Genomic DNA, 12,382 nt, shown 5'->3' on the forward strand with positions numbered 1-12,382 from the left:
AGGCACTGCTCTGTGGGAGAGTCTGGAATTAGAAAAGAGGGTGCCGTTTAAACTCTTAAATTTTGACATTTACTTACTTCATTAACTTTACCCTAAAATTCTGTACATCTAAAAAGGACCGATTTTAATTTTTTAAGTCCAATTATTCAGTAAAGAATTAGTAGTAATTAATATAAGTAATATACTAATACTAATATTGCGTAACATAAATGGTGTCCGACAATTACTGAAATCTATTTTTTAAACATATTGATTACATCAAAATGGAATCCATTATTACTTACACATATCTATTTAATTATTTCAATTTGTAAATCTTTTATAACTCAATCTATCGATAATTTGTAGTACTATTAATCTTAAACTATATAAGAAAGATTGTTGGAAGAGAAGAATGGGAAACATAGTGTTATACGTCAAATTCAAATAGTGCTTCGGATGCAGCAAAAACAGTGTGACTTATTTACGAATTCCTTTTTGAATTTTCTATTTTAAATCTAATAATAATACTAATAATAATAAATAAATAAAAAAGGTATGCACAATAAAAGTAATTGTAATCATAAATATATACAAATTCTTCTACACTTAATTGTACTATATTACAATGATATGAATTTCTTATACTAAGAACGTATTTAATAACATAGTAATACCAAAATTTATTATATGGAAATATTGAGAAATACTAAGATGGGGAATAATGGAGAAGAAGAGAGGACGGCACATGAATTACGTTTCAATGTATTAAATGTTGATGCATCAAATTGGATGCTAAATGACCTTCACTAAGTAATATTTGGGTTAAATATTTTGTTAAAAGTCTAATTTAAATATGCCAAGTGAATTTTCAAATTTTAAAAAATCAAAATTTATATTAAATGAATTAGTTATATAATTGAAAAATATTAATAATACAATTTATTCATTTATTCAAATTGTATAAATTTTTATTAACTATACTTTTTATTTTCTTATTTTTTTCGTATTATATACATGTTTCCTAACTATGAGTTTTTACTTTTATTTGAAATTTAAAAAATATTAGACTTGGTACGATTAATTTTTTATTTTGAAACTCTTCAAATATGTTAATTTATATTATATGTAATAAAGTTTCATTCTATATTTCCTCTTTGATTCTTAGTCACACATTTGCCTTTATTTGTATATCTTATTTTGATTAATACATGCATGTTCTTAAATATAAGCATCATTATCTCCTATTTGTCCTATGTTTTATTATATTTTACTCTACTCAAATCGGAAATTAAAATGTGTAAAATTGTTTGTCGAATGTGAAATATTTCATTTAGAGTGGATGAGAGAAATACATGTCCTTTTGTTATTGTTTATGATGTTTTGAATTGTTTATAATGTTATGAATATTTATTTTAATTAACATTTATTTTTAACTATAAACATTAGTATTATATACTCTTTATTTTTGTATTTCAATCTACTCTTAGAATTATTTGAAAATATTATTACTCGTGCATAGCACGGTTGATAATACTAGTTAGTGAAAAAATAGACTTAATTAGATATACATAGAAATTTAGCATAGATATGAAAATGAAAAATCTTGACTATTTTTCGAGGAGAATGAATAACATTTTGTCTAAGTTGTGAGTATTTTGATGAAATCTTTATCTATTGAAAATACAACAAAGAAGTATACTCCATTTTCTTTTAATTTGTTCAAATAAAATGTAAGAATACAATCTCTATCAAAGGTAGGGGTGGGAATACGGGTATCCGTGGATATCCGACCCGAAAAAACCGGGTACCCAAACTCGAAAATCACCTAAATGTCTATCCAAAACCCGACCCGATACATTTTCAGGTACTTCAATATCCGGCCCGGATATCCATATCCGACGTATCGGGTACCAAAATATCCGACTCTTTACTAATAAAAAAATTTAAATTTTATATATTAATATAACTATAAATATAGAAATATTCAAATTGACTCTTTAATGTTGCTTTTATTTTGCAGTATAAAACTATTAAAAAAAATGCGTCACTTTTATTTTAAAGTATATGATTATATTTATGGGGATTGATTATGCAATATGTAAGTAAAATAATAAAAGTTACACATTTAATTAAAATATAAAAACCACATGAGTTAGTTATGCAATATGTAAAATTTGAGAGTTTGGAGAAGTCGTGACCTAGAGTAAGAGAGATTGACTTATTTATATAAATTTAGAGAAAGTTAACCTAGTAAGTTGTAATTAGTAAATAAATTAGCCAGCTCTTGAAGCCAAAAATGGCTAAATCTAATATAAAAAATACTTTAAATAATAAATTGGATATTCGGGTATTCGATACACATTCGGGTTACCCAATACCCGATATATCTTAAATTTCAATACCCAAATCCATACCCAATCCTATAAAATTGGATATTGGGTATCCAATACCCGACGGATATTAGGTCGGGTACGGCTAAACCCAATACCCGATATCCGTATTCTCACCCCTAGTGAAAGGTATACTTTTTGAACAGACTCCACGTTTACATAGCAAATGACAAACATCCAGACTAGGAAAAATTCAATCAAAAGAGAGAGCCTCGTTATGACGACACTTTACCGCAAATTCTTCTAAACAATACTCCTACTTAAAAAATTAATTTGCATTCGCATAAATAAAAATAGTTACAATGGTTAAAAAGCAAAACCACTGAATTTAGCAACCACAAAGGGCAATGGTATGTTTCGAAATGACAATACCGCCCCGATGCTTTTATACTAATCTATAAATTCAGTAGCTTCGCCACTCCCTTCATCGAATCCGATTTCTCTCTCACGCGCCACCGCCTGCCACCGTAGGCACCACTGCGTCCAACCAAATAGATAAGCTCAGCCGCAATTCGGAGAATCCAATGAACTCAACCACCCCGCCAGACAACCATGCACCTCGGAATTCCCAATCAGAAGCGCAGCTGCTGCAAGCAGACGAGAACGAATCCCGCCGATTGCTGCCCCTATCCGCCTCGCCGAAATCCGACGCCGTTCCGATCCAATCCGAACTCGACGACGACGAGGAAGCGGCGTACGATGCGCGGCAGAAGATTCTGATCTCCGATTTCGAATTGGATACCCCCAATTACTCGGGGGCCCCGCCGTTCTCGTGGAAGAAGCTGTGGATGTTCACCGGTCCGGGGTTCCTCATGAGCATAGCGTTTCTAGATCCCGGGAATCTCGAGGGGGATCTTCAGGCCGGCGCCATTGCGGGATACTCCCTGCTGTGGCTGCTGATGTGGGCGACGGCGATGGGGCTGCTGATTCAGCTGCTGTCGGCGAGATTAGGGGTTGCCACGGGGCAGCACTTGGCGGAGCTCTGCCGCGATGAGTATCCGGATTGGGCGAGGATTGTGCTGTGGTTCATGGCGGAGGTGGCTCTGATTGGGGCTGATATTCAGGAGGTGATCGGAAGCGCCATTGCTATTCAGATTTTGAGCCGAGGGTTTCTTCCTCTCTGGGCTGGTGTTCTAATTACTGCTGCTGATTGGTAATTTCTTTTTCTGCACTCATTTAATCGATATTTTTGAAGTTTTTACTTGTGTGCCTAAAAAATTGAATTAGACAGCATAGGAGATTGAAGCTGGATAAAATCATATGGTAAAAAAAAACCGAATCTTTTGAGAAGGTAGAAATGTTAGTTTTACTACTCACTCCGTCCCATTAAAGATGACCCACTTTCCTTTTTGGTTTGTCCCAACTAAGAAGACCCATTACTTAAAATGGAAACCCCTTTTATCTCTACTTTATCCCCTCTCTCTTACTTTACTCTCTCCATTTAACACACAAAATAAAGTTGCATAAAATCCCATGCCGCCCAAGAAAGGGGTCATCTTCCTTGGGACGGAGGGAGTATTTTACTAACTTGTAACTCCAGAATATAATTTTTACTGCGATTTTTTTGGTAATTTTTGCTCTTTCAACGAAGTGTCTGTTAAGCTAGTTTGTCTTATGTGGAAACCACCATATGTTTTTTCATGCTTCTAACGTCACTAACTTTAGATTTGGGTGGAAATCGTATTCATTTCTGCATAATGGTTACTTTTGAAGTAGAATTTGTTATCTTCACACGTAGGATATTACCTTTATGCCTAATAAATTGGTTGCTGAGAGTGAGAAAGATCCAACCTTTTCCATATATTCTAGGCTAGAAATGTTCTTTTCTTGGGAAAAAGCAATATTTGGCTGGAAAGGGTGTTAGATTTAGTGCTACACACGTCTATCTGTTTGTCTGCTAGGTGATGAGTTGGTGACTGATATTTTTTGTCTGAAATTGCTTTACAGCTTTATATTTTTACTTCTTGAAAACTATGGAGTGAGGAAGTTGGAAGCTGTGTTTGCAGTTCTTATCTCAACTATGGGCCTATCATTTGCTTGGATGTTTGCTGATGCTAAGCCAAGCAGAAAGGAGCTTATAGTAGGTTAGAAGCTCTATCATGATCTCATTGCTCAAATCTGAAATGGGAAATTTATCTCATAGAAAATACTACTTAAAACATTTTAAAGGAATGACTTGGTCAAACTGTATAATCGTGCTCTTAACAGGTCTTTTGGTTCCACGGCTTAGTTCAAGAACTATCCGGCAGGCTGTGGGAGTTGTGGGTTGTGTGATAATGCCTCACAATGTGTTTTTGCACTCTGCTCTTGTACAATCAAGGAAAATTGACCCGGACAAGAAGGATCAGGTCCAAGAGGCGCTCAACTATTACTCTATCGAGTCCTCAGCTGCCCTCTTCGTCTCCTTCTTGATCAACTTATGTGTGACAACCGTGTTTGCTAAGGGTTTCAGTGGAAGCAAACAGGCAGAATATATAGGCCTAGTAAATGCAGGACAGTATCTAGAGGAGAAGTATGGTGGTGGTCTTTTTCCAATCCTCTACATATGGGGCATTGGGTTATTGGCAGCTGGGACGAGTAGTACAATAACTGGGACATATGCTGGACAATTCATAATGGGAGGTTTTCTCAATCTCCGTCTAAAGAAGTCACTAAGGGCCTTGATCACTCGAAGTTGTGCTATTGTACCAACTATAATAGTGGCATTGGTTTTTAACAAATCAGAATCATCCCTAGATATACTGAATGAGTGGCTCAACGTGCTACAGTCTATACAGATACCCTTTGCCCTTATCCCTCTTCTCACCTTGGTGTCGAAGGAACAACTTATGGGAGCATTCAAGATTGGACCTTTACTTGGGGTAAGTCAAAAATCCATTATCACCCTAATTCTATTGCAACTATTGGAATTTAGTGGGCCTTGGATAGTATATTCTCCAATCGTCTAATGCTAAAGTAACTCATCGACATGCCTTTTGAAAATTTGCTTTTAATGAGATATCGTGTTTTTCTATAGAAAATTATTGCATACGGTGTAACTCATCGACATGCCTTTTGAAAATATGCTTTTAATGAGATATCGTGTTTTTCGATAGAAATTATTTGCTTACGGTTAACAAAACATGACATTCTTATTGTGTGAAAGGAGACCCTTGGAGGCTTTTAATGTGACAAGAATTGAACAGTACAATGTTTTATCGACTTAACTGCTTAAATGCTAGTTTCTTGGTTGTTGAAATGCATGTCTCCTTAATTTTGAAGTTAGTATAACTGAAGTAGCTAATACACTGCTGTTGCACTGTAGAGGGCCGCGTGGACGGTGGCTGGGCTAGTGATGGTGATCAATGGATACCTTTTGCTCCACTTTTTCCTCTCCGAAGTCGATGGTTTGTTGATTGGATCCCTCGTCTCCACTGGCACTGCAGCGTACATTGCTTTCGTGGTATATCTCATTTCACGTAGCGACTGTGAGCTATCTAACTGGCTAAGCCGATTCATTCCCAATACATCTGCTTGTTGTGGTAATTAACTGAGCCAATACTTCTTTACTACTTTCGGGTTCTGGGAATTTGTCTGAGTGGAACCAACATCGAGGGGGTTCTTCCACAAGACGGTGTTTCTCTAACACGGTCCAGATTTGGTCGATCCCAAATGCTGACGTTTTGCACCTCCGAAATGTATATGAACATTGAAATAATTTAGAGCAGAACAAAGTGATGTTTTTCTGTTGATCCATCTAAAGAGAGAATAGGAAAAAAAAGGCGTATTTGTATATGCTGCAGCTAACGGTAGATCAATCATGTTGTAATCATAAATTCACCAATATTCATTTGTACTTTAATAATCTTGCAGAGGATGTATTAGTTCATTTTTATTCAATAATAAAGAATAAAAAAATAAAAAGAGTTTTAGTGAGTTCTAATCATATTTAAGGCAGCCTCTTTTCTTTTCTAGTCAAATTAAGCTTCGAAAAAATTCAAATGTGATGCCATTTTAAGAAAAAAAAATGTTTTATATTGATCAGTTATCTATCTCCCATCATAATATTTTCTTATATGATCACACACGAATAAATCCCTATCAAGACTCAAATCTCAACTACTACTAGAGTGAACTAAGAAAATTATTCGATGTGAGAAAGAGGAGAAAGATGACAAAAAAAGGCATTGGAGTTAGGTTGACAAGAGAAAGAGAAGAAGAAAAGAAGATAAAAACATTTTTATTCAAAAACATGCAGATGAGCCCAAATCAATTTCCAAATTAACACTGCTGAATTAGAAGTCTGTGACTTATAAAAGTGGAATTTGAACATCAAATTAACTACTGAATCCAAAGATTATTGATATAATTCTAAAATTTCAAACTTGTCAACTTGGATTTTATCCAGCATGAATATATTTCTACGATGCAACTTGCTAATGAAATCCAACATTGAGTGTAGCTAACAACTACCGAACACAATTATTTTAAAAAGTTCTACACCTAAGGGCACTCCCAATGGTCCGGCTAAAAACTCTCTTATTTCTCCCTAACTCCTGCCACATCAGCGCCACATCAGCACCAAAATTTATCCCCAGTTTTTAGCCAACTTTTAGCCAACTGCTCCAATGGTTTCTCCCTTATTTCTCCCTTATTTCTCCCTAACTCAACATTTCATTTTTACATCATTAGTAATTTAATTGTTTTATTTTTGTATATAATAAAGCTAGGTAATTTAATTTATAAGACTAAACAAATAATAGTAATAAAGTTCGTTGTATTAAACACGAGTAAACATTACAACGACGAAAATTAATAAAAAAAAATAGTACAAGAATGGAAAAAAAAATTCAAAGTAAAAAAATTCAAGAGAGAAAAGGGATGAGGATGGGGAGAGAATGAAGAGAAGGTGTGTATTTATAGGGGGAAATTAAAAAAAAAAAAAACAAAAAATATTTTTATCGCCGAATTATCGCCCACAGTGGTCGGCGATAATTCGGCGATAATCCGGCGATGAATCGGGAGTTGGCGATGAATCGGGAGATTTAACGCCGAATTATCGCCGAATTCACCCCAACGCCCGGCGATAATCCGGCGATATTCGGCGATTTTTCGCCGACCCTAACGCCTAACCATTGGGAGTGCTCTAACGTGTATAAAAACAAAAATATAGTGTACATGCATACATTTACTTCTTCTTCTTCTTCTGACTTTTTAAAAGCTTATCAATATTTTTAGATAAAATAAATTATTGGCTATAAAAGTGTGCAATACTATACGTTAGTATATAATTAAAAATATTAACATGATAAGGTTTTTGGATGGTCAATGGCTGCTGGAATCTTAATCAATAACCTAAATTTATACAATAAGGTTATCTAACTACTAAATTTCATGCAATATGGAGTACTATATGTCTATATATAAATAAATTTAGTAAGACAGTAATACATCAGCAAATTAAGTCAAAATTAGTGCCCTAGGCGACAATATTGAGTGCTAGTCATTTTAAATTAAAAAATCTATTTTTATTGGCTGTTTATAAATTAAGAGACTTTGGTATGAATTTGTTGTATAAATAGGGTGAAATAATTAATCTTAATCAATAACTACTACTTTCATATATATAAATAAATTTAGTAAGACAGTAATACATCGGCAAGTTAAGTGATATTAGTGCCCTAGGGGGCAATATTGAGTGTCATTCATTTTAAATTAATAATTAAGAGACTTGGTAATGAATTTGTTTTATAAATAATGAAATTGGATTATTGTAGTTGCGCAACAAAAATGGTGGTGGTGCAAAGTGTGACAAATGAAGAGATTGCGCGTTATTGGAAGCAACGCCACATCCTAGAACAAGATCACCTCTTCGCCGCCCTCAAGGCTGCAGCTCCGAATCTCTCTGTATCTCTCTCTCATGCGCTCTTTCTATGTAACTCTTTTTCTCCTTAAATTCTCAAATTTCAATCAATTATAGGAGCGTGGTTACCTGCAATTCGAAGAGTCCTTGACGGAGAATGACGAGAGGAGTAAATCTGCGGGAGTGAAGGACTGGTAAGATCAACTTTGATTAATAAAATGAATTGTTGATGCATATATATGCAGGTGGACCAAGAGCAAATATGCATACCTGAACCAGCCAAGGATATGAGCTTCCCTTACTTAATATTCATTCAATTTCAAATCTGCTTCTCTTCTCAAATTCATATATCCACTAACCTAGCTTCCTACTCTATATATCTGCAGCTTCAATCTCTATTCCAACTGCATACACCTCTCTTCACGGGTGTTACACTAGTTTAGTTCATTTTAAAACCTAATTTGGCTATGAATTTGTATTATGTACATTTAATATTGAAATAAAATATAATGCAATGATTTTTATTTGGTCACTGTCATATTAATTTTTTTGGTTTCTAAAACTGATAAATATATATTACGCATTTTCTTTGTGGTTTCTAAATTGATAAAATATGTATCATAAACTTTAAGTAGAATTTGAGCCAACTAAAATGAATTTTTCTTGATTAATAGTTCAGGTAAAAAAATACAGTTGCACAACTTTTTTTTCTCTCACATTTAATGGTGGAAGATCAACAAAAATAGGTCTCAATTGTTTATCTACAATAACATTAGAATACCAAGTAATCTTATACATATGTCTAAAATGCTAAAGTTTCTGCGTGATTACAAAAGATTATGAAGTACTTACAAAGTAATCTTAATTATGTTATTAATAATTTTTTGGTAATTGCCACATTAAGAATCTATACCATATATAAAAGGGTAGTTTTAGTAGGTTTTGAATAATTATTTTATGATGAGGGATGTAAATGCAATTAATATAAAATATACAAGATTGCCATTTAATTTTAAAAAATTAAATTAAAAATGTATAAACTTTAGATTAAAAGCTAAAACAAATAAATCTGTTCATAATTCCCACGTCTTCTTCATTTTCATTTCCATTACTTCATTCCAACTCCACTCACTCCACTCTGCACATTCAACGCGTGGGGTTCGTGATCAAGATTATTCCACCATTGGCTATAATATGCATTAGTGTACTAATTATATATGTGATCATATGGTATGAGTTTTATTATCATTTGCTATCGTTACATTGTCATAAACGATTGAGGGAGAAGTGGGAAGGAGATGATATATAGATCATGTTGTCAAGTGGGTTAATAATAATGTTGTGTTCATTTTGTCAGGTATAAAGTCATTACCAACAAAGAAGCACATGAAAATGAAATCGTCTATAATACATTCGAAATCAATCTCAAAAGAAAGATTAGGGAGCCTCATCTCAAATTCCAGATATTCACGATTCACAAAGAGTCCAAATGTTCAAGAACTGCATGAAAGGACACATTAGCATTTGAATTTACACTCACAAGTATACTTATGATGCTCTATCATGTAATTTCCAACTTACTTGATAAGGCTTTTTAGGCACAATTTCTGCATCACCTTTCTCATCATATTCTCAGCCTTTCTCTTTGCCTTCCCTTCACAATTTGCAGCTAAATGACCTACTTGACCACAAAGAGAAGAAAAATGGGAACAACAACTTTCATGGACATTATCGCTCGGTGTTTTCCTCAAGTTTGGCTATGGGGTACTTTTATTTCTCTTTCTAATTAATATTCTTTTCTTTAATTTGATAGTATACAATTGATACTATATTTATATTTGTTTTTGGTGAAATTAACAGGTTGAGTTTTGGATTTGCTTCTTATTGACGCTTCTTTTGGTTACATTCATGGAATCATTTATGATATATATATATATAGAGGGATGTATTCATATCATTTTCTCATCTTTTGTTCTATTCTCCTTTTTAATCTTGACCCTCCATTTTATAGATCTGATGGCCCAAAATAGAGGCTGATTAATTCAATTTTAATCATTAAAAAAATCGAAAAGGGCCTAAATGGTATTCTCATTGGAGTTGGTTATGGTAACTTGCTTAATTATCTCCATCAAAAGATTGCAGCGGTTATTTTCTACGATTTCTCAAATCTTTCTTCTCTTTCATCGTTTTTTCTCCTAACATTCTCCATTGCACAAAGCCGCCGTTCTGCCTCCTTCTCTCAAAGTCGCCGTCCTTCCTCCTTCTGTCAAAGCCGTTGTTCTGTCAAATTCGCTTTTATTGGAGCAAGCGTGTATTCTTCTTGTTTTCTTCAACAATGGAAGAAGGTAATTTAAGTAATTCTTATGTTGATTCTAGAAAATATTTCTTCTCTTTTACCTCTATTCTTCCATCATTCTCTTAGTTACGAAAATCATTGTGTTAGAATTGATGTCGATTTTTTCTTTTTTTTATACTTCTCGTCGTCGCCATATTGGAGCAGCCCCGTATCATGCCATATTATCGTTTTTGTGTTCTTCAACAATGGAAGAAGGTATGTTGTTATTAAATTGATTATGTAACTTGAAACTATACAGTAGACTTTACCGGTAATTGGTGGATGTGGTTTAGGGTTTAGTGTTTATTTTGTTTTCTCGGCTGCTGTGTTATGATGTACGAATAGTAGTCTTTTCTGTATTGGAGCAGCCCCGTATCGTGCCATATTATCGAATTTGTGTTGTTCAACAATGGAAGAAGTTAGTCCAGTAGGCTTTAGCAGTAATTGGTGGATGTGGTTTAGTATTTTGCTTAGGCGACAAGTCTCATGTATTAGGGTTTAGTGTTTATTTTGTTTTCTCGCCTCTGTTATGTTGTAATTCTGGATTTATATAATGTACGAATAGCAGTGTATAATGCATTCTTTCTTATATGTAATGTATGGTTGATATCATATAATGAAAATAAATTCTGATATGCTTTTATTTATGTATAGTGTTCGTTATACTGTTTCAAATCAAGGGATATCGCTTTTCTACGGTTTTATTCGACGGTTTGAAACGGACATTGACGTGCTTCGTGCATTCGTAGGTGGTTTGGAAGAACTTTGTAATTCTCTTCAAGCTGGAACTCCTCCAACGTCGGCCTTTGAAAAGAGGCGCATGATTGAAGAGTTTTATGGAATGCCAAGTCCTGAAGTAGTAGAGGTCCATCCTTCGGATGTTGTAAAGACCAAGGGTCATGCTAGCAGCTCCGCGAGCCAACTGATTTCAAAGAGAGAAAAGGCTGTAAAGGAGGCTATTAGGCCTCTTAGACGTTGTAAGGCGTGCGATGAGTTGGGCCATCACGACTCTAGAAACTGTCCAATGCTTAAAGAGATGGCGAAGGAGAAAGAGCTTAGTAAAGGCAAGAGGAAAGCTTGATGTGTTTTGTACCTAAAAAATTAGTTTTCGTCTTGTATTCAGTTTTATTATTTGTTTCGTTGTCTTAGTTTTATTATTTCTAGCGTTGTGAACATTTTATGCATAATAAATTTGCATTTTTCGGGAGTTAACGTGCATTATCGAATAATAGTCTTGCATTAATAATGATTTTCTGTGCATTACTCCCTTTATTTATACCATTATTCCATTACTTTGTTAACGTGCATTATCGAATAATAGCTTTGCATTAATAATGATTTTCTGTGCATTACTCCATTTATTTATACCATTATTCCATTACTTTGTTAATGTGCATTATCGAATAATAGCCTTGCATTAATAATGCTATTATGTGCATTACTCGGTTCATTACATCCATTATATATGTTGTGTTTACGACATCAGATACTAGTACCAAAATATGCTTCTGTTAGCAAGTAGTTCCGCATACTACGTATGGATCAAAACAGACATGGCAACAAGTCATTTTTTCCCTACCAAAATTAGTTATCCAAAAAAAACATAGTGCTAAAAGTAATATAAATAGCATTTCCAATGATTATCCATACGATCAATCCAGTTCATTCACGGCTTCCTTCTGCCGTGGAGTTAGGCAATTTATACAGGCAATGAACTCGGTGGGGGTTTGTCGACAGTAGAGGTGATCGACTTTCTTTCCCCTCGGCTTCCTCTTCTCTGCGTCTTCATGAGACGAACTAGCCTCGGCCCTTTGCTGTTCAGCCAATCTCTCC

At 34.3% G+C, this 12,382-nt stretch overlaps 1 protein-coding gene across 1 annotated transcript; it reads left to right on the top strand.

The window, feature by feature from the left end:
• Positions 1 to 2,777: 2,777 nt before the first annotated feature.
• Positions 2,778 to 6,226, top strand: LOC125196307 (metal transporter Nramp2-like). The gene is made up of 4 exons (XM_048094764.1): positions 2,778 to 3,525; positions 4,320 to 4,456; positions 4,581 to 5,233; positions 5,677 to 6,226. The coding sequence occupies exons 1-4, from the start codon at positions 2,897 to 2,899 to the stop codon at positions 5,899 to 5,901; spliced, it is 1,644 nt and encodes a 547-aa protein (XP_047950721.1). The 5' UTR covers positions 2,778 to 2,896; the 3' UTR covers positions 5,902 to 6,226.
• The last annotated feature ends 6,156 nt before the right edge of the window (positions 6,227 to 12,382 follow it).

Source organism: Salvia hispanica, chromosome 6 (genome assembly GCF_023119035.1).
Source record: "Salvia hispanica cultivar TCC Black 2014 chromosome 6, UniMelb_Shisp_WGS_1.0, whole genome shotgun sequence".
In the NCBI taxonomy this organism is placed as follows: Eukaryota; Viridiplantae; Streptophyta; class Magnoliopsida; order Lamiales; family Lamiaceae; genus Salvia; species Salvia hispanica.

What these genes read in the sequence shown, in the direction of transcription:
- LOC125196307 (XM_048094764.1), top strand. Translation starts at nt 2,897, where the DNA reads ATGAACTCAACCACCCCGCCAGACAACCATGCACCTCGGAATTCCCAA. An exon ending in CTAATTACTGCTGCTGATTG is followed by an intron (nt 3,526 to 4,319) that starts GTAATTTCTTTT and finishes ATTGCTTTACAG; the next exon opens with CTTTATATTTTTACTTCTTG. An exon ending in CAGAAAGGAGCTTATAGTAG is followed by an intron (nt 4,457 to 4,580) that starts GTTAGAAGCTCT and finishes TGCTCTTAACAG; the next exon opens with GTCTTTTGGTTCCACGGCTT.